At 44.2% G+C, this 20,338-nt stretch overlaps 1 protein-coding gene across 8 annotated transcripts in view; it reads left to right on the top strand.

Moving 5' to 3' along the window:
- The window catches only part of LOC121596446 (transcription factor hamlet-like), a 93,855-nt gene that overhangs the window by 51,841 nt on the left and 21,676 nt on the right, over positions 1-20,338 (top strand). For 7 of the 8 annotated variants that reach the window (XM_041921415.1, XM_041921414.1, XM_041921419.1 and 4 more), the window contains 4 exons: positions 497-678; positions 741-917; positions 14,544-14,669; positions 14,834-14,948. In XM_041921415.1, the coding sequence (XP_041777349.1) occupies positions 497-678; positions 741-917; positions 14,544-14,669; positions 14,834-14,948 (600 nt within the window). The remainder of the gene's footprint in view (positions 1-496; positions 679-740; positions 918-14,543; positions 14,670-14,833; positions 14,949-20,338) is intronic. The other variant, XM_041921416.1, reaches the window with a different exon arrangement.

Below are 20,338 nucleotides of genomic sequence, written 5' to 3'. Positions count from 1 at the left end.
TGGCCACGAGTTGCCAGACGCCCGAACGCATCGAATTATCTCGCGATGTGTCTACGGAGAGAGAGAGGGAGTGAACGAGAGGCACGAGTTAAAACGGTCTTTGTGTGATGATCTTTATGCCATCGAGTTTGAAGACAACCGCGGCTAAGCTAAGCTCTAATTTCGATGGATCCAAGACGGTCGTTAAATAATTCTTCAGCATGACAAGTTGGGACATTGGCGCTAATGTGTTTACACTACATTGTGGTTAGCGGGGTGTGGATGGGTAGAAGAGCTGTAGGAATGCCGTTGAATATATCTTATTGAACGTGGGTAGATGCGCAATTGGTACGCGACGGTTTGACAATGACGCTTTCGGACAATTCGGTTGTGGACAACAGTCGTATGATGTCATTTGTACAATAGTTCCAATTGTGACTCCAGTTTGTTGAGCTGTATATAGGGGATGTTATGACGATGATTTATAGCTCATTAATCCTTTTCCAAAATCTTGCAGGCATCAGTGGCGACGAATCGGACGCATCCCGTGGACTACCCGTCAATCTAGAAGTGCCTCCAGGGCTGCAGGTGGTACCGATGAGCAAGCATCACGAACACGGTCCAGCTGATTTCAGCTTGTCCACTTCTCTGCATCATCACCTACTACCCACGGCGGATGATGTTCGCGAGCGGCTAAAGGTATAAGCTAATCATCTCTCCAAGAAACTCCGGAAATCCTTGAACGTCCTTTTGTCTTTCAGTTACAGAGTGCGGAACAGTTCCTTCTTCAGATGGCGAGACTGCAACGATCACCACCCGATCTGGACATCCAGGCGGGATCGGTTGTGGCGCTCAAAACCATCCCCAAGGGTACACAGTACGGACCATTCGAAGGGAAGCTGTTACGTGAGCCAATGGATCGGCGGTTCGCCTGGGAGGTGAGTGAAGTTTCTAGCACGCAAAAAAAAAAAACATAAAATAAGCAGACACACACACATTTTCTTTCCGGATCGTTAGAAACACAGAAACTGCAAGGAATAGCAAAAATCTGTTAACGCATCATTAAGATAACAGCTCCTTGGATGCCTTTCAGTGGGTTGGCTACACACTTCAAAACGCTTTGACTTGTGTTGTCTTGCGCGAGGGATATAAAGCATGATTGCTTTCTCACTTGTTTCGCCGCAGTAATTGTGCATCCGAGGGGGTTTTCTGCCAGCCCCGGCACAATACGTGGGACTGTTGCGCTCTATCTCTGAAGCAGAACGGCCTACCGTCTACTTCCTCGTAATACGGGCACATACACAATTACTGGCAAATAAGTTTAAGCTATTTAACGTTGGTGCCATTTTGTGCCGCAAATATTAGGCTCGTAGGAGAGCGAATCCCTCGGAAGGTTTTTTTTGTGGTTATTTTTTCACGGGTTTGCGTTTTGTGCTGCCAGACTGTGCGGATTACATGCATCACTGACGGGTGTGTTATTTGTACTAATGATCGTGATATGCTTTTTTTCGAGGGTATTTTTACCGTTTGTTAATCCCGATTGAGGGTGCTGTTGAGTTTGTTCGGTAGTGTGATTACTTGGGTTATAATGCTGTTTTATCTTTGATCTTTTTTCGCAACATATTCAACAGCGATGCGTGAAGAAAAAAAACCTGTATGCTTGTTAACATTTGTGGTAAAACTAATGCTATGGGACATAGCTGGCTTTCGAATAAATGACTCAGAAGCTTAACAAAAACGAGTGATAACTCTGTTCAATTATCGTGCGGTACATGACATGATCAGAGGAACAAATTGATGAGAGTCCTCTTGAATCTGTCTTGTGCTATTGAAGTGTCGTATCAGTATTTATTGTACATTTTTCTCGGTACAATCCGTTTCTATTGATATTTTTAGCAACATCATCGTCCCAAGTTCAGCTGCATCCCTCAATATTTGTCATTAATAACCGCCTTGTCATGAGACATCTCTATTTGTTATATTGACAATGGATAATGATGAGAGTTTTTTTTAAGTGAAGATACAAAAAAAACCTCACTTTTATTTTGCTAATGAAATATTTCTTGCTGTAACTGCAATTTGTTCCATTTTTCGACGATTGTAACATCGCTCGTAGTAAATTATTATGCTATTTTGATTCAATATTCTCGAGTTATTTCTGTTGAGCTGCAACTGCTGATTGCACAAGGCAACAAATGATGCAACAATACATTTCTGCTTTCTTGAACACCTTTCAAGGTGTATCCGGTGAAACGCCCAAAGACAGAAGAAATCGATCTCCTTCCGGTGTCTGAACTCATCGATCCCTGGGACGGCGCTACTTGACAGCACGTCACGTACGCAAACACTTCTACGTCTCCGTAAAAGGGCTATTGTCCGGCGAAAACACTCCTCAACGACCCGCACCCGAATATCACAGGCCAATGATTAGGTGATTGATAGTCCAAGCTCCTCCGAAGATTGCTATCGATCTTCATTTAATTCCGCTTAAGCGCACCTCTGCGTTGACTGGTGGTCTGGGAAGCGTAATGCTCTATTTTCTATTAGGTGACAGAGACACTCTCTGGAGGGATTCCCGCAACCCGGTTTGGAATAATTACGGTGAGTCCCCGACACCATCCCGATGGCCCGTTGATGGACATTGTGTCCGGGTGTCACATCGATCTCTGCACCAAACCCCCAGGTAAATGGGACAGCGACACTGGTGACAGTTGGAGATAAACGATTGTGTCACAACAATTGTGTAGGGCACGAGCCACGCCGAAGGTGTGCGCAATAGAGTGGCTATGTTGCGTGGAAATTGTTACCGAGAACGAAGAGTCCATTGGAGGAGAGGATAAGATAGAGCTGTAGGGTGATACGAAGCTGGAGGAGGATAAGATTGTCGATGGTGTTTGTTGTTGTTGTCGTTGATCGAAACGGGCATTTATTGATGGCGTTAGGTGTGTTTATATTGTCTGATGACCCTGTCTTCCCTGGGCCAGTTTTTTATGCCTCATTGTGTTTTTGTGACTCTCGTAGCCCATAGGACCGAGCAAGGCTAAGATGATCGATTTCTGAAGACAGGAGGCGAGTTTAAGTGTGTGCGTGTGTGTGTGTGTTTGAAGAAAAGATAACTAAATGATTTGCGACTGAAGAGCGGGATTTACCAGCCTGGCCAGTCTGTGTTGACATGTCATTTCAGCTATCTTCAAATAGGCTTTCAATCGATTGACTTTATCAGAAATCGCTCAATTGTCTTTAGCATACCTGAGTCATCCGTGCAACCGTTTATGCAAGACACATCCTTCCGACGAAGTTATGATAAGCCCTACCTTCCCCTTTTCTGTGTGCCAATCGTCAGGCTAGATAATCACTCATCGCAAATGTTTCGCATGTCGATTATCGAACGTTTTCAAAGTGAGTTCACGCGTTGCGCATCTCCGCAGCCGTTCGAAGGGTTTGGCGACGCCTGTTGGAAATGGATTCGCGATGTAATCGTGCGTAAAATTGTGCTGAGGGATAAAAAAAACAAGCACTAGCAAACCAAAAAAGAAAGGTTGCAATCGTAATCATCCTTCTCTCGTCACTTGAACTTGGTTGCGGCCGTCAGTTTGTTGGCTTGCGGAGTACGCTCGATCACCGCGCACTGTTATTATTATTGCTTAATCATTTATGTTTGGGACCGTTTGTCGGTTGGGCGCTGGGAATGTGCTGTTTTTGATTGCTTGCGTATGAGATTTATGATTTATGTTACGTGCGGTGCACCGGATGGATGGTGCCGGTTGAGTGGCGTCAGTGGGATCGGTTATTGATGGCGAATGTGGGAGGGAAAACAATCAATACAGGAATTGCGCGAATGATCTAACTGATGTGTTGCAGATGTAGAGGAGTAACATCTGATGTCAAGCACAATTTAACAATCCATTATTCTTCAAATCGGTTTGAGTTTAAATGTGTAGTGTAGATAATAATTGACAAGATTGTCTTTACCAATCCAACCCAAGGCGGGGTTTTCTTGCTACGAAGTAAGATTGATAGGATGAAATAACTTCCACAAACAAGCAACTAATTAATAGCAAAAGGGCATTGGACGTGATTTGCCCCAAGACAGGATAAACTTTCGCCAGCAGGCGAACAGAAAGCTAACAGGACCTCCCTCCTGCGGCGCACACACTCTCATAAAAAGTAATAAACGATAAATCATAAAGCAATATCAAGTCAGTCAGTTGCACGCACTTGACCTCCTCGGCACTAACCGGTCCCAGGACACCCCTCACGAAAGGTTGCTTCTGGTAGGGATATCCAATACTTAACACCGGTTGCTAAATAGACATAAGGAAATCCTGCTACATCCTTGCCAGCTTACGGCCAAACTACTGTCCGGGGTCTTCCCTAGGCCGGTTGACGATACTAATCGCTAGTGGCCATTCTTTTCCCCCTTTCCAGCAGCGCGTTTCGTGAAGAATGAATTGTGTAATAATGTAATAAATTTCCTGAGCTCCCTGCTTTCTGTGTCGAATTTCCCCTTTTGTTTTCTGGCTTGCTTCTTGGCAAAGGTGAAGGAGGGCCCCTTATTCTTTCACCCACTTGCCAAGCGGGGTGGGGAGAAATTTTGGATTCGAATCCGCACTGCTGCCGAGGGTTGCGAATCAAGACACTAACCCGGTACTATCACCGCAACATGACACAAACACATTTATTAAGATATACCTCGCTCCTTTCTACCTAGTGCAGTCGTACCCGTCTTCAAGTAGTGCTGGTTGTAATACACAACAAAAAAGCTAAATAAGTCGTTTACCGAAGCAAGCCCAACTAGAGAGAAATTGGGGATGAAAAACTACTGTCCAGTAGGTAGCTTCTGGAGAGAGAAAGAAATATGAACGAAACCGAGTGAGTGAAGATGGCCATCCAGACCCCCGGTGGGTATTCTTCGACCCCGAGACACAAGACACAAGTTGTCGTCACATGCTAACATGCCATCTGAACAAAGCGAACTGAGAAAGAAAAGGAAGAATTAGCACGACAAGCTAGCATAACCACTCGTTTTTCGTATTTCTTATGTTTTTTGTAGCATATTTCTTAGTTCCTCGTTTGCGGGGAAGGACTCTTTCCGTTCGAATCGACAGACTGGACAGTAGAGTGGTCTTGGGTTTTTAGGTTTTGGTTTTTTTCTCCCTGCCGTAGCTGCTCTGCACCACAACCACAGCCGTTTGTCTTGTCGTGTTTTTGCCGGGCCGGATATGGCAAAGGTGGAAGGAAGCTAGGACATTGTCTGTTATTACCGTCGTAAATTTCCAGGTCTGTAGGTTGAGCTACTTAATGCAGCGTAAACTGATGGCAGCTTAGTGTCCAAAACCAGTGTTTTTGGGAACGAAAGGGTGTGTTTGGGGAAAAGGGAAAAATTGCTAAAATTTTGTTTGCAATATTTGCAATATTTAGTTTAAAAAATCGATCTTAAACATTGGTACCGTATTTTTACCGGTTTGCAATATCTTTTCCTGATGTTCAATTTTAAAAATCTCGGAACATATTTTACATAAAACACATACATCCTATAACAATAAATTATACTCACAACCACAATTGAAAGGCAACCATCCGTGGAACAGTCCACGCGTAATGGGCGGTTGATACCGCGTTTGCGGTTCCATGCATCTCGATCGCCTCATTACTCTGGTCCGAAAGTGTGGACTTTTTTCCTTGAATTTTGCAAACATATTAACGTGTTGACAAATTAATTTGCAATGAATAAAAAATGGTAACCTACGACGAGATTTTTCACATACACCCTACCATCCTACGGGCACATCAAACGTGGACAACGGGAACGCAAGTTTTATTTAGAGTTAAATGAACAATCAGACTGTTGGGTAGAGTTTTTCCGGCGTTCACCCGCCAGTCCGCTCGCTTGGTGTCCTGTTTTGTAATGAATGCTTTTAGTGATGAAAGTTTGCGGTGAAAGAAACGGGTAAAAAGCGCTCCCTTTCCTGGGGAAGGGAAGGGAAAAAGGAGCTATGAATGCGCAGTGCAGTGGGTAAGTTAAAATTAAAAAGTTGCAATAAAATTATGATTAAAAATTTATGCTTAAAATATCATGTTCATCCAACTGGGATTAATGTTGGGAGGTGGTAGCGTTCTTTTCCGCTTGCCTTTTGTACGCGCAACATGGCATCTGCAGTGCAGTGTGGTTTATGGTTGATTGTTGCAATGTTCGTTTGCGTTTGTGTTTTTTTCCTATGGGAATCTGAATTATACTTTTCACAATTGCATTTTGCGTGAAAGCTTTTCCGCGCTTGACAGGATAGCTCGTGCACATCAAAGCGAGCTAGTGAGCGGGTAGGTTGATATTGCTATGTAGTTTGCTGCTACGTACTGGCCAATCGCAGCGCTCCCAGTATGTGATGGGAGTGAAATATTAATTATGTTGCTGTAAATGTGTTCGTCAAACTTTTCACTTCAGCCACCAAACCTGTGGGGCAGAGCGGGGGGGGGGGGGGGGGGGGTAGACAGTATGTTTAGTCGGGATAGCCCTTTTTATCAACGCAACTCCTCCCACATTCATTATGCACAGCTGAGCATGAACAGTTGTGTCGTGGTGTAGTTTTGTCACAGCGCTAAAATTTTAATGAGTCGCCCCTTCCCAATGTTGGTGCCGTTTTGTTGCCAGGTTAACGATGATGGGGGATGAGATGCTAGGGATGAAGCATAATTTACGCCCCGATAAATCGACACAGGCCGTAACCGAGCATTGCATTAATTACCTCGAAATGTGACGCCATTTATCGTGTGTCATCAACAACATCGGGAGCATAGGAGTTGTATTTATTTGTTGGTGGAACATGTTGATGAAATTAAGCGACAGCGCAAGTGATACGCATTTCAAACAAATTGTATTTGGCCCAACTTCTGAATGAATTTATTCTTTCAATTTATAGTGATTGGTAGAAATAGAAGCTGTACACAAAATAATGTTTTTGAATTACATCCTTGCATCTTAGTTAATATTTATGTTGAGATATTGAAGAAATTTTAAAATAAAAGACGTTCCTGAACCAAACAAGAAATTCAAACACAAAAAACCGTTAAGTAACCCCTAAAATGTCCTTAAATTCTTTCTTGAAGAGTTGAGCCTAATTCCTTCAGCTAGCTATGTCTCATGGAAGGGTTAGAGCAGGTCGACTAACTACAATATTTTGATTGACAGATGAACGTTATGATGCATTGCTGCTTACAAGTGGGGTGGTGAACCCGTAATATGATATTTATTTTGTGACGAATGTCTGACTTTTACAGGTCATCGCGTTTCTGATGGCGCCTGGACGGGTTCGCAGTGAAACAATCAGTTAACAAGTAGCGACATTAGTTACCATTATTCAATCAATCGATGTCTTTTTCCAATGAAGGACTTCAGTGGTCTGTGCGTAATACATTGTGCTCGTAGTCAGACGTTTTCTAGCAACGGTTTTCTTTGGATGGTAGAAGAAGTCTTTTGATATGCTAATTTTGGACATTCGGACATTTGGAAGTTAGATGTCCGACATGTGATATTTCCTCAAGAAGACAATGCTTTGCAGGTAACTCGTCTTCTGTCATCTTCGTGTTGCATGTTAGAAAATGATTGACAGTGCTAGGTGGCTACAATGCAATCCACCAAGAAAAGGGGAAAAATGGTGCGTACTAGACATCCAAGCAGATTCAACTGCAACTTATAAGATAGTCGCTGGATATTGCCGAGAGGGAATCTAACTTTCCCCAGAAAAATATTCTAGAGTCTTGCACTGAGGGCAAATCTCTTTAGGTTATCACAAACACCGCTGCATATTGAAACTGTAACAGATGCCTTTGAATACGAAGGACACTATCCCACAATTAGCCTCATAACTGTCTATAGAGATATAGAGCGCCACCCAGAAACCGAATCTTCTGGGGGTAATTTAGAGCAAATTGACAAATCCATCACAGATGTGACGAGCCTTCCGGGCCTGTCGCTATAATCTTTTTTGAGAAGAGGATAAGATATGGTTCCAGAAACAGTTGAGAAACAATTCTTAAAATATCCCGTTTTAGGCTTTAATCCTTTTCGATCCTTTTTTCCGTACATTTTTTGTAGCTTCAAACGGAAAAAAGCATGGTGCAAAAGAAAAAAGGCTTCCTGATTGAAAATCGAATTAGTTGAGGCGGGTTTGATGATCTTCGGTGTCAACCGTTTTTGTCCCCCTTCCCGCTGTATTCTGGCGGCATAGGGTTCCAAAACGTTTCCCTTGTCCTGTCTCTGCACCAAACGCAAAATCAAAGCTTCCGTATCTAACTCATCTGGAAATGGTTACACTCGTCCAGGTGTAAATGAGGAGTCCCTTCCCATGCTAGCTCCGCCAGCCAGTTTATTGGCCGTATTCGTAAATTGAGAAGCGACCGAAGGTCTCATCATCTGTCCTTCTGTGCACGAGGAAATGTTTGCATTCGGAGAGCATGCAGCAACCTGGAAGGGTCCGTGTTTTGCTGGCTATCACACACTCTCCGTCACCGTTGTTGTCACCGTAAAACCACGCGCGATTTGTGATGGAAAAGTAGATCATATCTTGTATGATCTGCGAAACCTCATCATGAGGTCCCTATTCCTCTTTAAGCGCCCTAAGCTATGGTATGGTATGAGCTGGTGCAGTAAACTTCAATCTGAGGTCCTTTTGCTGTTGGAACATCGCTTCTGTTTGGTGGTGCTACTGTCGGTGTCCTTTTTGCACAAACAGAATGGTGTGAATTTGATGATTGACATGTACAGAGACATTCAAAGAGAGAGAGAGCGCGCGCAGTGGACTGAGCAACGGCTGAAAAAGGGGTTAGTGTATTAGGGGTTTAGGTGACCGGATTAGCTGGTGTGAAACAAACGTTGGGAGTTTGTAGCAACTCGGAACTGCTGCATTTTTCGGTCGAATTTTCGATGTGTTCGTTCAAATTTTTCGGATGTATTGGTGCCTAGCCGTTCAAGTTAGAGGCGTATCACCATTAGCCAAAAGGTGTTATACATGTAAATGAATGAAATTTCTCTCTTTTCCATGGTTTTGGTTGTTCTTTGCGATGTCCCCTGTGTTTTGTTTGTCGTGCAGCCTTTCCTTTTTTGCATTGTCATGGACAGTCCATGAGGACGTCGACGTCCGTCGGTAGCGGGACAGGAACGGTAGTGAAATGAATATTAATGCTACCTGCGCGCCTTCCTCAGATCGTGCCGTGCCTTTTACCGTTTTTCAAGGAAAGTCTCCATATTTCACCATTTCCAGAAGTGGACGGCCACCGCACAAAGGAAGAACGGATTAGAGCGAACAATAAAAACCGCTTACTGTAAAGTGGTGAATAACTGAGCGATGGAGCTCAATTATTGACACCTTGCTGGTGTGACAGTAAAGGACGTTCGGCAATGCTAAGAAGGTGTGGAAGGTCCTTTGCTCGATTGGTTCTTTTGTTTAATGAAGAGAAAGAAGCATTTTTGTCACCTTTAAAAGATGACACCGTTACATCTCCCGAGAGACACTGACAAGAGTGACGTTTGTTCTTTGCCGAAGTGTGAAATTGAGATAGAAAAAGGTTTATTGTAATCTGAAGCATTTGCAGCTTAAAGATGATTGGATGGTTTTGGAAAATTGCTATATGAATAAAATACCTTCTCATGCTTATGTTGTTGGTGATAATATACTTATAATCGTGTAGTTATTACATGTTTATCGCAAACGAATAAACTCCCTTGCTGAAAGAATTCAATCGTTAAGATACATTACTAGATCACGTTCAATCACATCCATCACAGTACACCCTTCCCTTCGGTACCCGTTCTATCGCACCCGATTGATACGAAAAAGATGTGGGAAAATCAATTGCCCTTATCAGACGGCAACACGGTGCACTGACTCGTTTCGTTGGGGTGGTTTGGCTAATGTGGGAAATATGTTTCAATCTGCTTCGCACTTTCGGCTGTGTGTTAAACGCAAAGCCATCTTCTCGTAATTGACATGCACTTACACACACACACACACTCGGGATCCATCCCTAACCGAGCCCAGTCGAGGCATCTCAGGAAGGCAGTAACAGATTCCCTATTCACGCCCGGTACGCCCCCGAGACATTCTTCAGCAATCTCTCCCCCTTTTTGCTGTGTGCTAGCGTGTGCGCCGCAAGGGGTTTTCTGTTGGTTGGTTGATTGTTGCTCAATTTTGATTAAATTACCACCGCTTGGAGTGTTTTTAAATATGTTTTTCCTTCCTCCTTTTCACGGCGAGCGTGTGGCCGCCCTCACCGGGAGGATGTGTTTACTAGCGGTTTTTGGAACGAAAAACAAGGACCTGGGATGGGGGTGACGGTTGTAGGCAAACGTGCGTTAGCAGAAAAAATAGAAATGCTTTATCAGAGGGGTTCGGCTTTTACGTTACGACGACGATTCGCTCCGTTCGCTTGCCCGTCCCGACAGACAGATCGGGTGGCGGTGAAGAAGTCAATCAGAGGGCCGGGTTTGTGAACTGTTTGAGAATGGAACCGTGGAAGCGACGTCACGGAGTGACCGGACTGGAGGGTTTGACTTTTCCACTGCACAAGGGAAGTACATTTTTTGGGTAATGGAAATTAGCATATTTCCTCTCCGTCTGCAGCCTGCAAACGGAGGCACTTCGATTTGACCTTCGAACGGTGCTTTGCGGTGCCGGGAATAAAAACTCTCATCGGAAATATTGGTACAGCATGGGAGAAAGAAATGCGTTGCACGTAAAAGATTATTGACGTTTGTTGAGATTGGGAGTTGGTATTGGGTACATCACGATGGATTGGTAATTGAACCGCACTTGAGTTGCTGTTTTCGTATGAATGTTTAATGTCCCTATGACCCAACTCATCCTGACGGTGGTGGTGCAAGACGCTAACCACAACATCGAATGAATAATTATTACATGGGATTATGGGATGCAAATCGAAGGCAGGCGCTTCGATGGGTATTGGGATGACCAAAAACGTTATTAGAAATTGACAGCTGGCATGATTGACGTGCGTACGTTGACGGTTGACACTTTGGTGGAGTGTCCAAGGGTTTGACAATAGAGTACTCGTTATCCCTGGGTTTTGTGGAATTGATATGCAAATTGTATCGGTGCGCTACACCAGGATTGTGTCTCATACTCTCCACACAACACGCCGCGTGTTCCCAGGAGCTAGAAACAAATGGACGGCACCATAGAGTCCAGATTGGTTGGACATCTATTAATTGCTGTCGTTTATTCTCATTTTCCACGAGAAGAAAATTGAGACACATGGTTCCCGTTTTGAATGGGCGGGCGGATGTCCCTTTTGTCACACTCGACGGTACATTCCAATCGTAGAGGCCACGCACGACCGTATCGAGTAGTGAAAACCCGAAAGACCATTAAACCGACTCGTAAATTTTCAGTTTAGCTGTCATTTTTCACGGAATGAAGAAAATCGTTGTTATTGTGATTGGAATTTTAGAACCATGTGGACCGCATAGATCGAGGACGCATTCAAGTTTAATAAGTTTATAATTAAGCGTGAAATTCTGGCTTCCGCCTAGAGGATTCGTTCAAGAAGGGTGTGACACACAAGATCCCATTTATTAGAGCTACTTCGAAGGAAGCGATTCTTCATGGTTCCAACCGAAAGCGTTTTCCGAACAGATGACTTTCCTTGTGATACCTCGCCAAAAGTCAAGAGTGTGTTACTTTCTTCTGTATCATCCACTCAAGTACCTCATGCCTAAACAAACACACTCGATGTGCTACCGCTGCTGCTCTATGCCATATGCTGGGAGCGCTGAAGTTCAACGCACCCTTTTTTGCATCATGCATGACTGCAGTTGAACTAACCGGGGGCATTGTAGTGTTGTCTATCGGTTGTTTTCTTTCCTCCGTTAGGGAAGGAATCTTCTTGGCACTGTCCTTATGCCATTGAAATGTGTGTCTGTGTGTTGTGTGATGAGCTTATCTTCTCAATGAAGCACATTATGTGGTTATGGATGAGATGAACCGTTAGAGAGCTCTATTTGAAAGGGGAAGTTTAGGAAAGATCTTGTTCAATTGATTAAAAACATCTTGTTGAAAACATTTTTGACTTGTGCAATCTCTCTCATGAGTAGCTTACTCACGCATGAAGTAATCCTGTTTTATTGGAGCCTCTCGTTTCATGTGATGAGCTAATAAATGCGCAGAACGACATTTTCACTCCGTCACAGCTATTAAGTCCGTCGCCACCGGACATCAAACTGGAGTGAAAAAAAAAACCCCGACAGGAACGAAACAACCACCAAGAATCGACCCATTTCTCAAACTCTTTGCACCAATCCACCCGTTCGTCTGGGAGAGAATAATGAATTCCTGACGTTTCCATACACCACGCTCCCCACTGGGTCCAAACAATGTCTGAAGATCGTGTCCCGATCGTTAAAAAAACGAACCGTGTGAGTTGTGCGTTCGACCGATGATAGCTCACGTACACACCACCGGGGTTCCGTCCATCGAAACGCGCCGGACTCAAAAGTAGGTGAATGGTAATGGGTGCGGCATCAGGGCGAAAGAAGCGGCACTTGTATATTGTACAACATCACGTACGAAGATCATCTTTCGTCCCCGGGACCTGCGCTTGTCTGACATGCTGGGCATCTTCTAGAAAATCCTGCCCGGGCTGCTTCTGTCTGTGCGTCTCGTTCTCCCGGGAGCGGCATTGTCTATGAGTCTCTGACGGGGTTTAATTATTTTCCTGGCCGATCTTCCATTGAGGAGAATTGGACTTCGAAATGAGAAATTGACCGACAAGAAGATATGTTATGCGTATCGGACGTGCCAAAGCGTGTGTAGATACCGAGATAGAGAATGGGAACGGTTTTTATGGAAAAGCTGAACTTGGTGTTGCCATGTGAAAGGGCCTTGGACAGACAGGGTGTGAATTGTTGACGGTTAGGTGAAAAGGTTGCATCTGATTTTTGCCTAGATGATTTTGTGAGGTTATGTCTCTGGACCAGAACACGGTTTTTCGATGTCACTTTGTCGGAAAACTGCTTTTATTCAGAGTTCCGTGGAAAAGAGATATCCTTTTCACAAAGTTAAACGTATTCACACGAGCATTTGGTACAGCAAAGGTCCTTTCACATTGTCCGCTAGGAAAATATATCTTTCATATGTTCTGCCCGACTTTGCCATGTAGACGGAACAAACGGGATTACAACGGGCTACCGGGACGACTGTCTAATCTACTCAAGATGCTAGAGATTGCATGCGTGCATGCGTCCCTTAAAGCATCCCATTATCGGTCCAACAGGATCAGTATCCGTTTCTTCACACCCTCGGATTAGAGATGGAAGGTTCTGATGAGTTTCTTTATGCTGCTGCAGCGAAAACCCGTGCAGAGTGGAAACTGGGACACAGCGTTTGTCAGTGTTGTAATCCGGTTTTTGAAATGAAAATTAAAATTTAATTTGCTTTCGCAGCACAACACAATGGAACCAGGTTACACCTGAAAGTCGCCTGCGTTTTGTTGTCAGTTGGATGAAAGGACACACCGGTCAGGAAATTCGTACGTGTCAATCGGGTCCATCGAACGATTGTCTTCACGATTGGTTGTCCCGGGATTATCGGAAGGAAGCGGACAGGGAAAGAGATGGCTTTACCGCAAAAGGAGCGAATGCGATGTGCTTTCCCTTTTGTAGCGTGTCCAGGGGTTTCCCGTTCGTGATTGGACAATGGCTCCCGGGATATTCTGTTGACTCGATACAACGGACAAGGAACGATGTCAAGAATGTAGGGCTTTGCTTGTGTGAATTGAAACGCTACCGAAAGGTGGAAAGAAATAGGTGGTAAGGAAATGTATGAAGAAAATAGATAGAAAGAAGATGAGAAGCTATGATGGGCTACGGTGAATGGGCGAGAAACAAGTTGGCTGCCAGAAGGGACAAGAACTCGGACATGCGCAACTTGAAATGTAGCGACAACTGTCGAATAATAGGTTGACGAGGTGTGAAGCTCAGCCATTGCATGAAGTTTTCAGAATGAATTTGGAATGAATATAAAGATTAAATATTCACTGCTATGGACATGCTTAAGATATGATTTTTGGTATCCTTGGTTGCATTTCTATCAAAATTTGTTTTTTTTTTCGAAATTATTAGAATAATTTTGTATTGATAAGTAATCATTCAATTAGTAAGCGAAGTACATACATTAAAACGAAAAACTGATGCGCATGAAATGTAGGACCCCGTGGGGTCAATCAGGAGGAGGAGGGGGGGAATGGAGTGTAAATATTTGGCTATTTAAATTTGCCCACCAACATAATCGTACACCATCGTGAACTTTTTGGCATCCATCGTGAATCCTCAAAAACCCAATAAAAAACACACCTTTGACAATCACCCTGTAAAACTGATCTAGATATAGGTGGTGGTTGTCTTCGCTAACCTAAGACACAGCTGCTTTAAGGAGCAACCACAAGAGGGCGCTTTCGCTAATTTTAAAGTCAATCTATTTTACAGCGAATTCGAAATACGAAACTGTTTGTTAGGATGAATTATTAATGTAGTTTTATGTCTCTTCCATTTCTAGGTGATAGATTTAGACGTTCGTGGATGGCTAGACGCCACGCTGGAACCAACGAACTGGATGAAGCACATACGCTGCGGCTCCAGTTCGGCCGACGCGAACGTGCAGCACTTTCTGAAAGATGGTCATGTGAGTCTGGCAGCGAGAAAGATAGAAAACTGTTTGGCTCGTTTTGTTCATTGTCCAAAATCGTTTAACGTTTTGTTTCCGTTTCTCTTCCCCTCCGCTTTTTATCTACTTGCACGGCCGGTCATCCGGGGTTTCTGCTCGTCGCGTCGTCGATCTATTTTCAGCTGTGGTACGAAGTGATATGTGATATCAGTCCCGGAAGGGAGCTGTTGCTACGACCAAAGGTTCCTCTTCATCCGCGCGATGGACAAGACGAGCGAGGCAGCGAACGTGGCTCGGGTAAGTAGTGATTCTGGTGATCTCATGCAATACGGTTGGGGTCCACTGTGATGCGTGCTTCTTATCAGCGCAAGCTGATCTGCTTAAAAAATGTATGCAGATGTGGCGGCAGTTTGTTTTTGTTTGGAAGGATTAAAAAGTGTGAAGTAGATGCAATCATTTAATTGCTGGAAAGGTTTAAGCAGCTTCTGATCACTTCTCACATACACTGTACACTCAATAAAAACAAATCAGGCATGCAAATATCACTGCACATTTCTCGCTCTATTTAGCCTACGAACTGGATTAAAGGATTAAAAAAGAGAGCACAACGGCGAAGGGTCCATCGCTGGGAGGGGTGCACACTGGAACAATTAAATACAAATATTCTTTTCCGCGTGATTGGCACGTGTCCTGCATTCGGTTTTGTATCGTGGTGTGAGACTCAGTGAAGTGTGCACAATTAATTCAAGTAATCGTTTTCCACGGCCGAAGAATGAGAATGAAAAAAAAACTGTCTTTGTACGTCTTCGAAAAAGGGAATAATTTAAATCCTCACGATTAGATGATTATCGCGTGTCCGTCGTTACGCCGTTACTACCAGGTGGCTGCATACAGCGCCACCTAGTGTTGGGTGCAGGGAAGTATGGGCGCATTGCCAGACACGAGCCAACGAAATCTCTTTCCCCTTTTGCCAATGCATATGCAAATTGGATTAGTTACTGTTTTTATGGCTTGTTTTACTTGCCTTTCACAGACCCTGATTTTTTGTTTGGTAGGCGTGCATGTGAGGAGTCTAATTTTTTGTGCATAATGCAGGTTTTTTTTGCTTACTCCATGCTGCTAATTTATGATCCCTGTGTGATGTGTTTAACAAAGATGTTTGTTAAATAAAAAAATGGTAATATTTCGTCACACTTCCACGTAAACGATTGGGATGGTGCTGATGAATTTGTTAATGGTAATTGTAAAGTGTAGAAAGTGTGCCCCACACCCTCTGGGGTGAAATTTTGCTTGTGTCACACACAGTTTTTTTATTTGTCTATAGATTTTTTGTCTATATCGTGAGAATATATTTATCTTTTTTTTTAATTTTAATTGTTTTCTATTAGGCACAGTAAGCAACTAACATTAAAAAAATGTCACTTTATCAGGAATGAAGATAGAGTTAGGAATGCCAGCATAACAGCTGAACGTCTGAGAATTATCTCGATATCAACCATCCAGTACAAAAGCCAGTCGCCCGCTACGCGTTCATTTATTACGTACGGCGTTACGTACGGCTTGAAGATTGATTCCCTTTTTCGTAGCCCATAGGATGGGCGAGATCTATTAATCATCCATCCCACATCGAACGGCATCGATCGCACGTTGTCACCAAAGATTATAATGACCGATACACAGTGAGAGTGATGACAGCGACGGACATGCGGGATAAAAGGGGTTACCCACACAGCAACCGGCACGGAGGGACAAATCCTCACACAACCCATTTACGACCTTGAACTGTGTCCGTGGGGCGATCGGCAAAAGGTGGGACAATTTTCAGTTAATTGATTTTGCCACCACATTCGGTCACAACTCTGTGCCTATCTATGATTTTCCCCCTGGAGATGACGTAGCCCACTCCTCCCGTCTCCCACCGGATGATTAGGAACAATGCGAGGAAGCTGACAGTTTATTAGTTGACGTAAAGGATTAATGTGGCAAAGGCGGGCGGTGTCGGCAGGCTGTCGGATCCATTACAGGACACACCATCGTCATGGGGAGGACCACAACCACAATGAATGCACCCGAAAGCGGCTGCAGTTACAGGATTGTTGAATCATGCGATGAGCGAACACGTTACATCACGAGCGTCCGAAAAGGGTCCTAATCGTGTGCTGCTGCACGTCTGCTGATTGCGTCCGTGGTGCGTGCCATGATCCACATAGGGGTGGATTATGATTGGCAACCTTTTTGTTGTTCTGCTCTGCTGTGCGTGGTCCGTGTGCCTTTTCAAAAGGACATCGTTGTGTGTGTGTGCCTTTTCCCCGTATCACCGTATCGGGCTGTAACATTTTATTTATCTTTCGATTACAATTATATGCCCCATTGCGATGGGTGCGTTGTATGTATGTTACACCGTGTCGTGAACATGATTTGTGACGCGACGGTGTAATCTCGGAACGGAGAGATACAAACAATGGGGGCAAAGTCGGTTGCACGGGGAAGGGTCGAGAGCTCGCCGAGAGAGAACCCCCGATGAAGGATAATAATTTCACACATCAGAGGGGCATATCGGTAGCGGTACCGGATCGGCACGAGTGAATCTTCCTTTGAGTATCGGGATGGTTGTTTTTTTTGTTCTTCATTCTATTCTGCGTCGTTTGTGTTTGTGCTTGCGGGGTGTAAATTGATAAATTATGTCATCTCAAATGATCGAAAGCGAGAAAGCGGCGGAACGGATGTTTAAGGGGAAAACAAAGCGAAGCGAGCGGACGGACAAATGGTCGACTCGCAATAGGCCATCAATTTTTCCATCGTTGCGGGAATGGGCGCGTGCATCGCTGTTCGGATCCGTAACCGATCATTAACAGCAAAGTTTTTACAAATAAGATATGTGTGTGTGTGCGCGCTTTATGGGTAGCAGTGATCCTTATTTGAACGGTTTTGTAGCGACGGTAGAATAAACCGGTAGTTGATGGAGATTTTGTTCCTCTGTTCCAACCGTAATCTCACTAGAAATTCTAGCAAACCATAAATCATGATTGGATCAGTTATTTAGATGTTAGCAGTGTTAGCATTTGTAGCACACAATCGGAGCGCTAATTTTATCTCACATTTGCACTGTCGCCCGGGAGAAAGCTCAGTGTCCGGAGTTTAAAAATCCTCCTAATAGCCTGCTAACGAAGTTATGCAATGCCGTCTGCTTCTGCTACTTCTGCTGATTGCATTAAACTAACTTCAGGCGCAAGCGCCGGGCTTCGGGGGGCGGTGGGTAACGACAATCGAATGGTGGTCACGAGCTCCTCGTCCACGGGACACTATCAGCAGTGTCGCATCTCATGATTCCGCTGATTGCCTAATGGTGATAGGAGATTTGGTCATAAATTATAATTTCTCTCGAGTGTACAAGGGAGTTGGGCACGGGCATGGACAATTGTTTTCCACGCCTGTACGGTGGCCACATTAGCGAGCAAACGCTCGGAGCTAATTTCCCTCGCACCATTGGGGAAAGGCAGTGGGAAGGACATTCGTTTGATAGTGCACACTTATTGACATGTGATTCAGCGGGCAGTAGGTTAAGAGCATGGGGGGAGTTTGCGTTCGGTTCGGGGCGAAAGGTCGCGCACGGTGATGACCGGGAGATATATTGAAAAGTGGGAAAACCCGCATCTGTTTGCAGGGAGGGGTGTTGCTCTTTTCACTCCCCGCATGGCATGCCAATATGTGGGATTGTAGTGATTATTGTGCCATTACGCATGCGTTTAGAGATGTGTGTTTGCAGGCTGCTTTGGTGTGTGGAAATGCAACACGCAAGCGTAGCTAAAACTTTTATGAGGAAGTGCTCATGTTGTTGTTACAAAATGCGTTAAATTTGCTTTCCTTATCATAGACACAAAAATGTATTATATTCCATAGGCAAGGAATGCCCTAAGACATGAATTTAAAAACATATTTATGTAAATTTGTACGTATGTGTGGTGTATACTTAATGTACTGCAAGAAAATTTCCCAACAAAAGATTCCCATAACCTCGAGGGCATCGGTAATATCATTCCCTTTCCACGGCAGCTTTTTTATTGTTTCTCGTAATTTCGGTTCGTCCTTTTTACATACACATGATCGCTCTCGCTCGCGGTCCAGTACGGCACGACACAGCGAATCTTTCTCACGATCGCGTCCACCGAAAGGCGGCGTCCACCAACGACAGCGCCTTCCTTCCCTTTTTATGTTGATTTTATTTTTATATAAACGCAAACATATGAGATCGAACGGTTAATTGAAACCATGGGCAAAAAAACACACATACGCTGGATGGAAAGAAAGGCAGACGCAATGTGATTACGCAGTATATTAACGAGCGTCGGTGGCGATTTTACTGACTCGTGTAATAAAACTTGTTTCCCCCGGCTTGAGAGCACCGTCCCGTCCCCCCAAAGTCTTATCGGTTGGTGGCGTTTCGATTCACACGTAAATCGTCACGTGGCAATAATGTTGACCTCAGCGCATGGGAGCGAGTTTCGTGATTTGCTATCGAGTCTGAAAATTAAAGGTAACTTATTGGCGGCTTCGTGCAGTTCTTTTGGACTTATTTGCTTCATGGCGTGTACATCAAAATGTTTGTTTCAGTGTCTTGCTAGCCTTACTAGCGTCCCCTCTAGAGAACAACCCCTGTAGAGGGGTTAAATCATGACTCGATGCGTAATGTTCAACACATTACTGGAAAACCGTTGCTCGTGCGCGTATTTGACTTTTCAGGGCCCACGAGGTCAAAAAAAAAACCACCGGAAAGGACCATTCTGTGCTGGGCCGAAGCAGTGCCCCAGACATTTCCATTATCTGGTAAAATCATCCACTTGGAACCGAGTTGCTAGTGCCTGTAGTCTTTTTTCCTGTGGTTGCGTTTGACGACCGTTGGCGATCACGGATCTCGTCCCAAAATGCACACGCACACCTGAGGGAGAGAGAGAGAGAGAGAGGAAAAATCAGATGAGGCCAGGTGGATGATGCGGGGGTGACCTGCGTTGTGGACTACATCCGGTGCTGGGGAATTAAAGACAGCACGCGCCGTTCTGTGCACTTCCGCTGTGTTATAAGGCGAGGGTTATGCAGCTTGATGAGGACAACAGCGACGCTGACCTTATCTGTCATCGTTTGATTTACTCTGGACATCGCAGCGTGAAGTCATGCCATATTTGGATTGCGTCCTTATGAGTGGTGCGGAAATGTTGGAGTAAAAACCACAAGAAGACTTCTATAAGGACGAAAGCGAATGTAATAGAAGCAAGTCCTGATTCTTGTTTTAAACAGTTCAACAATGTGGTGAGCATTCGTTTGCGGTTTTATTACATCCGTGGAGTAGTTGGCTTGGCTTTGGGAGCTCAGAACGTTATGAGTTTCATAAAGGCTTTTACTGCAGGTTGTCCCTGTCCATTAGAACTTCGCAGTGGTCCACTGCAGTTGAAGGAAGGGTGCATACGAAATACACACCTGTCGGAATCCGTGATCCGTTGCAAAGTTTGAGAGCCGTTTAGGAAAAACCGTTACTAACTAAATTATCTTCTTTGATACATATCAATAAGAGCTATTTTTGCTTAAACACAGTCTTAAACATATTATTAAAAACAAATTCTTTAGCTAATAACAAAACTAAAGAGTAGACTTATTTTGAAGCAGAAATGCTTAAAAAAAAGTTAGTCCCCTGA

The sequence above is a fragment of the Anopheles merus genome, chromosome 3R (genome assembly GCF_017562075.2).
Source record: "Anopheles merus strain MAF chromosome 3R, AmerM5.1, whole genome shotgun sequence".
NCBI classification, from domain to species: domain Eukaryota; kingdom Metazoa; phylum Arthropoda; class Insecta; order Diptera; family Culicidae; genus Anopheles; species Anopheles merus.
This window is presented reverse-complemented; position numbering and strand designations above follow the sequence as displayed.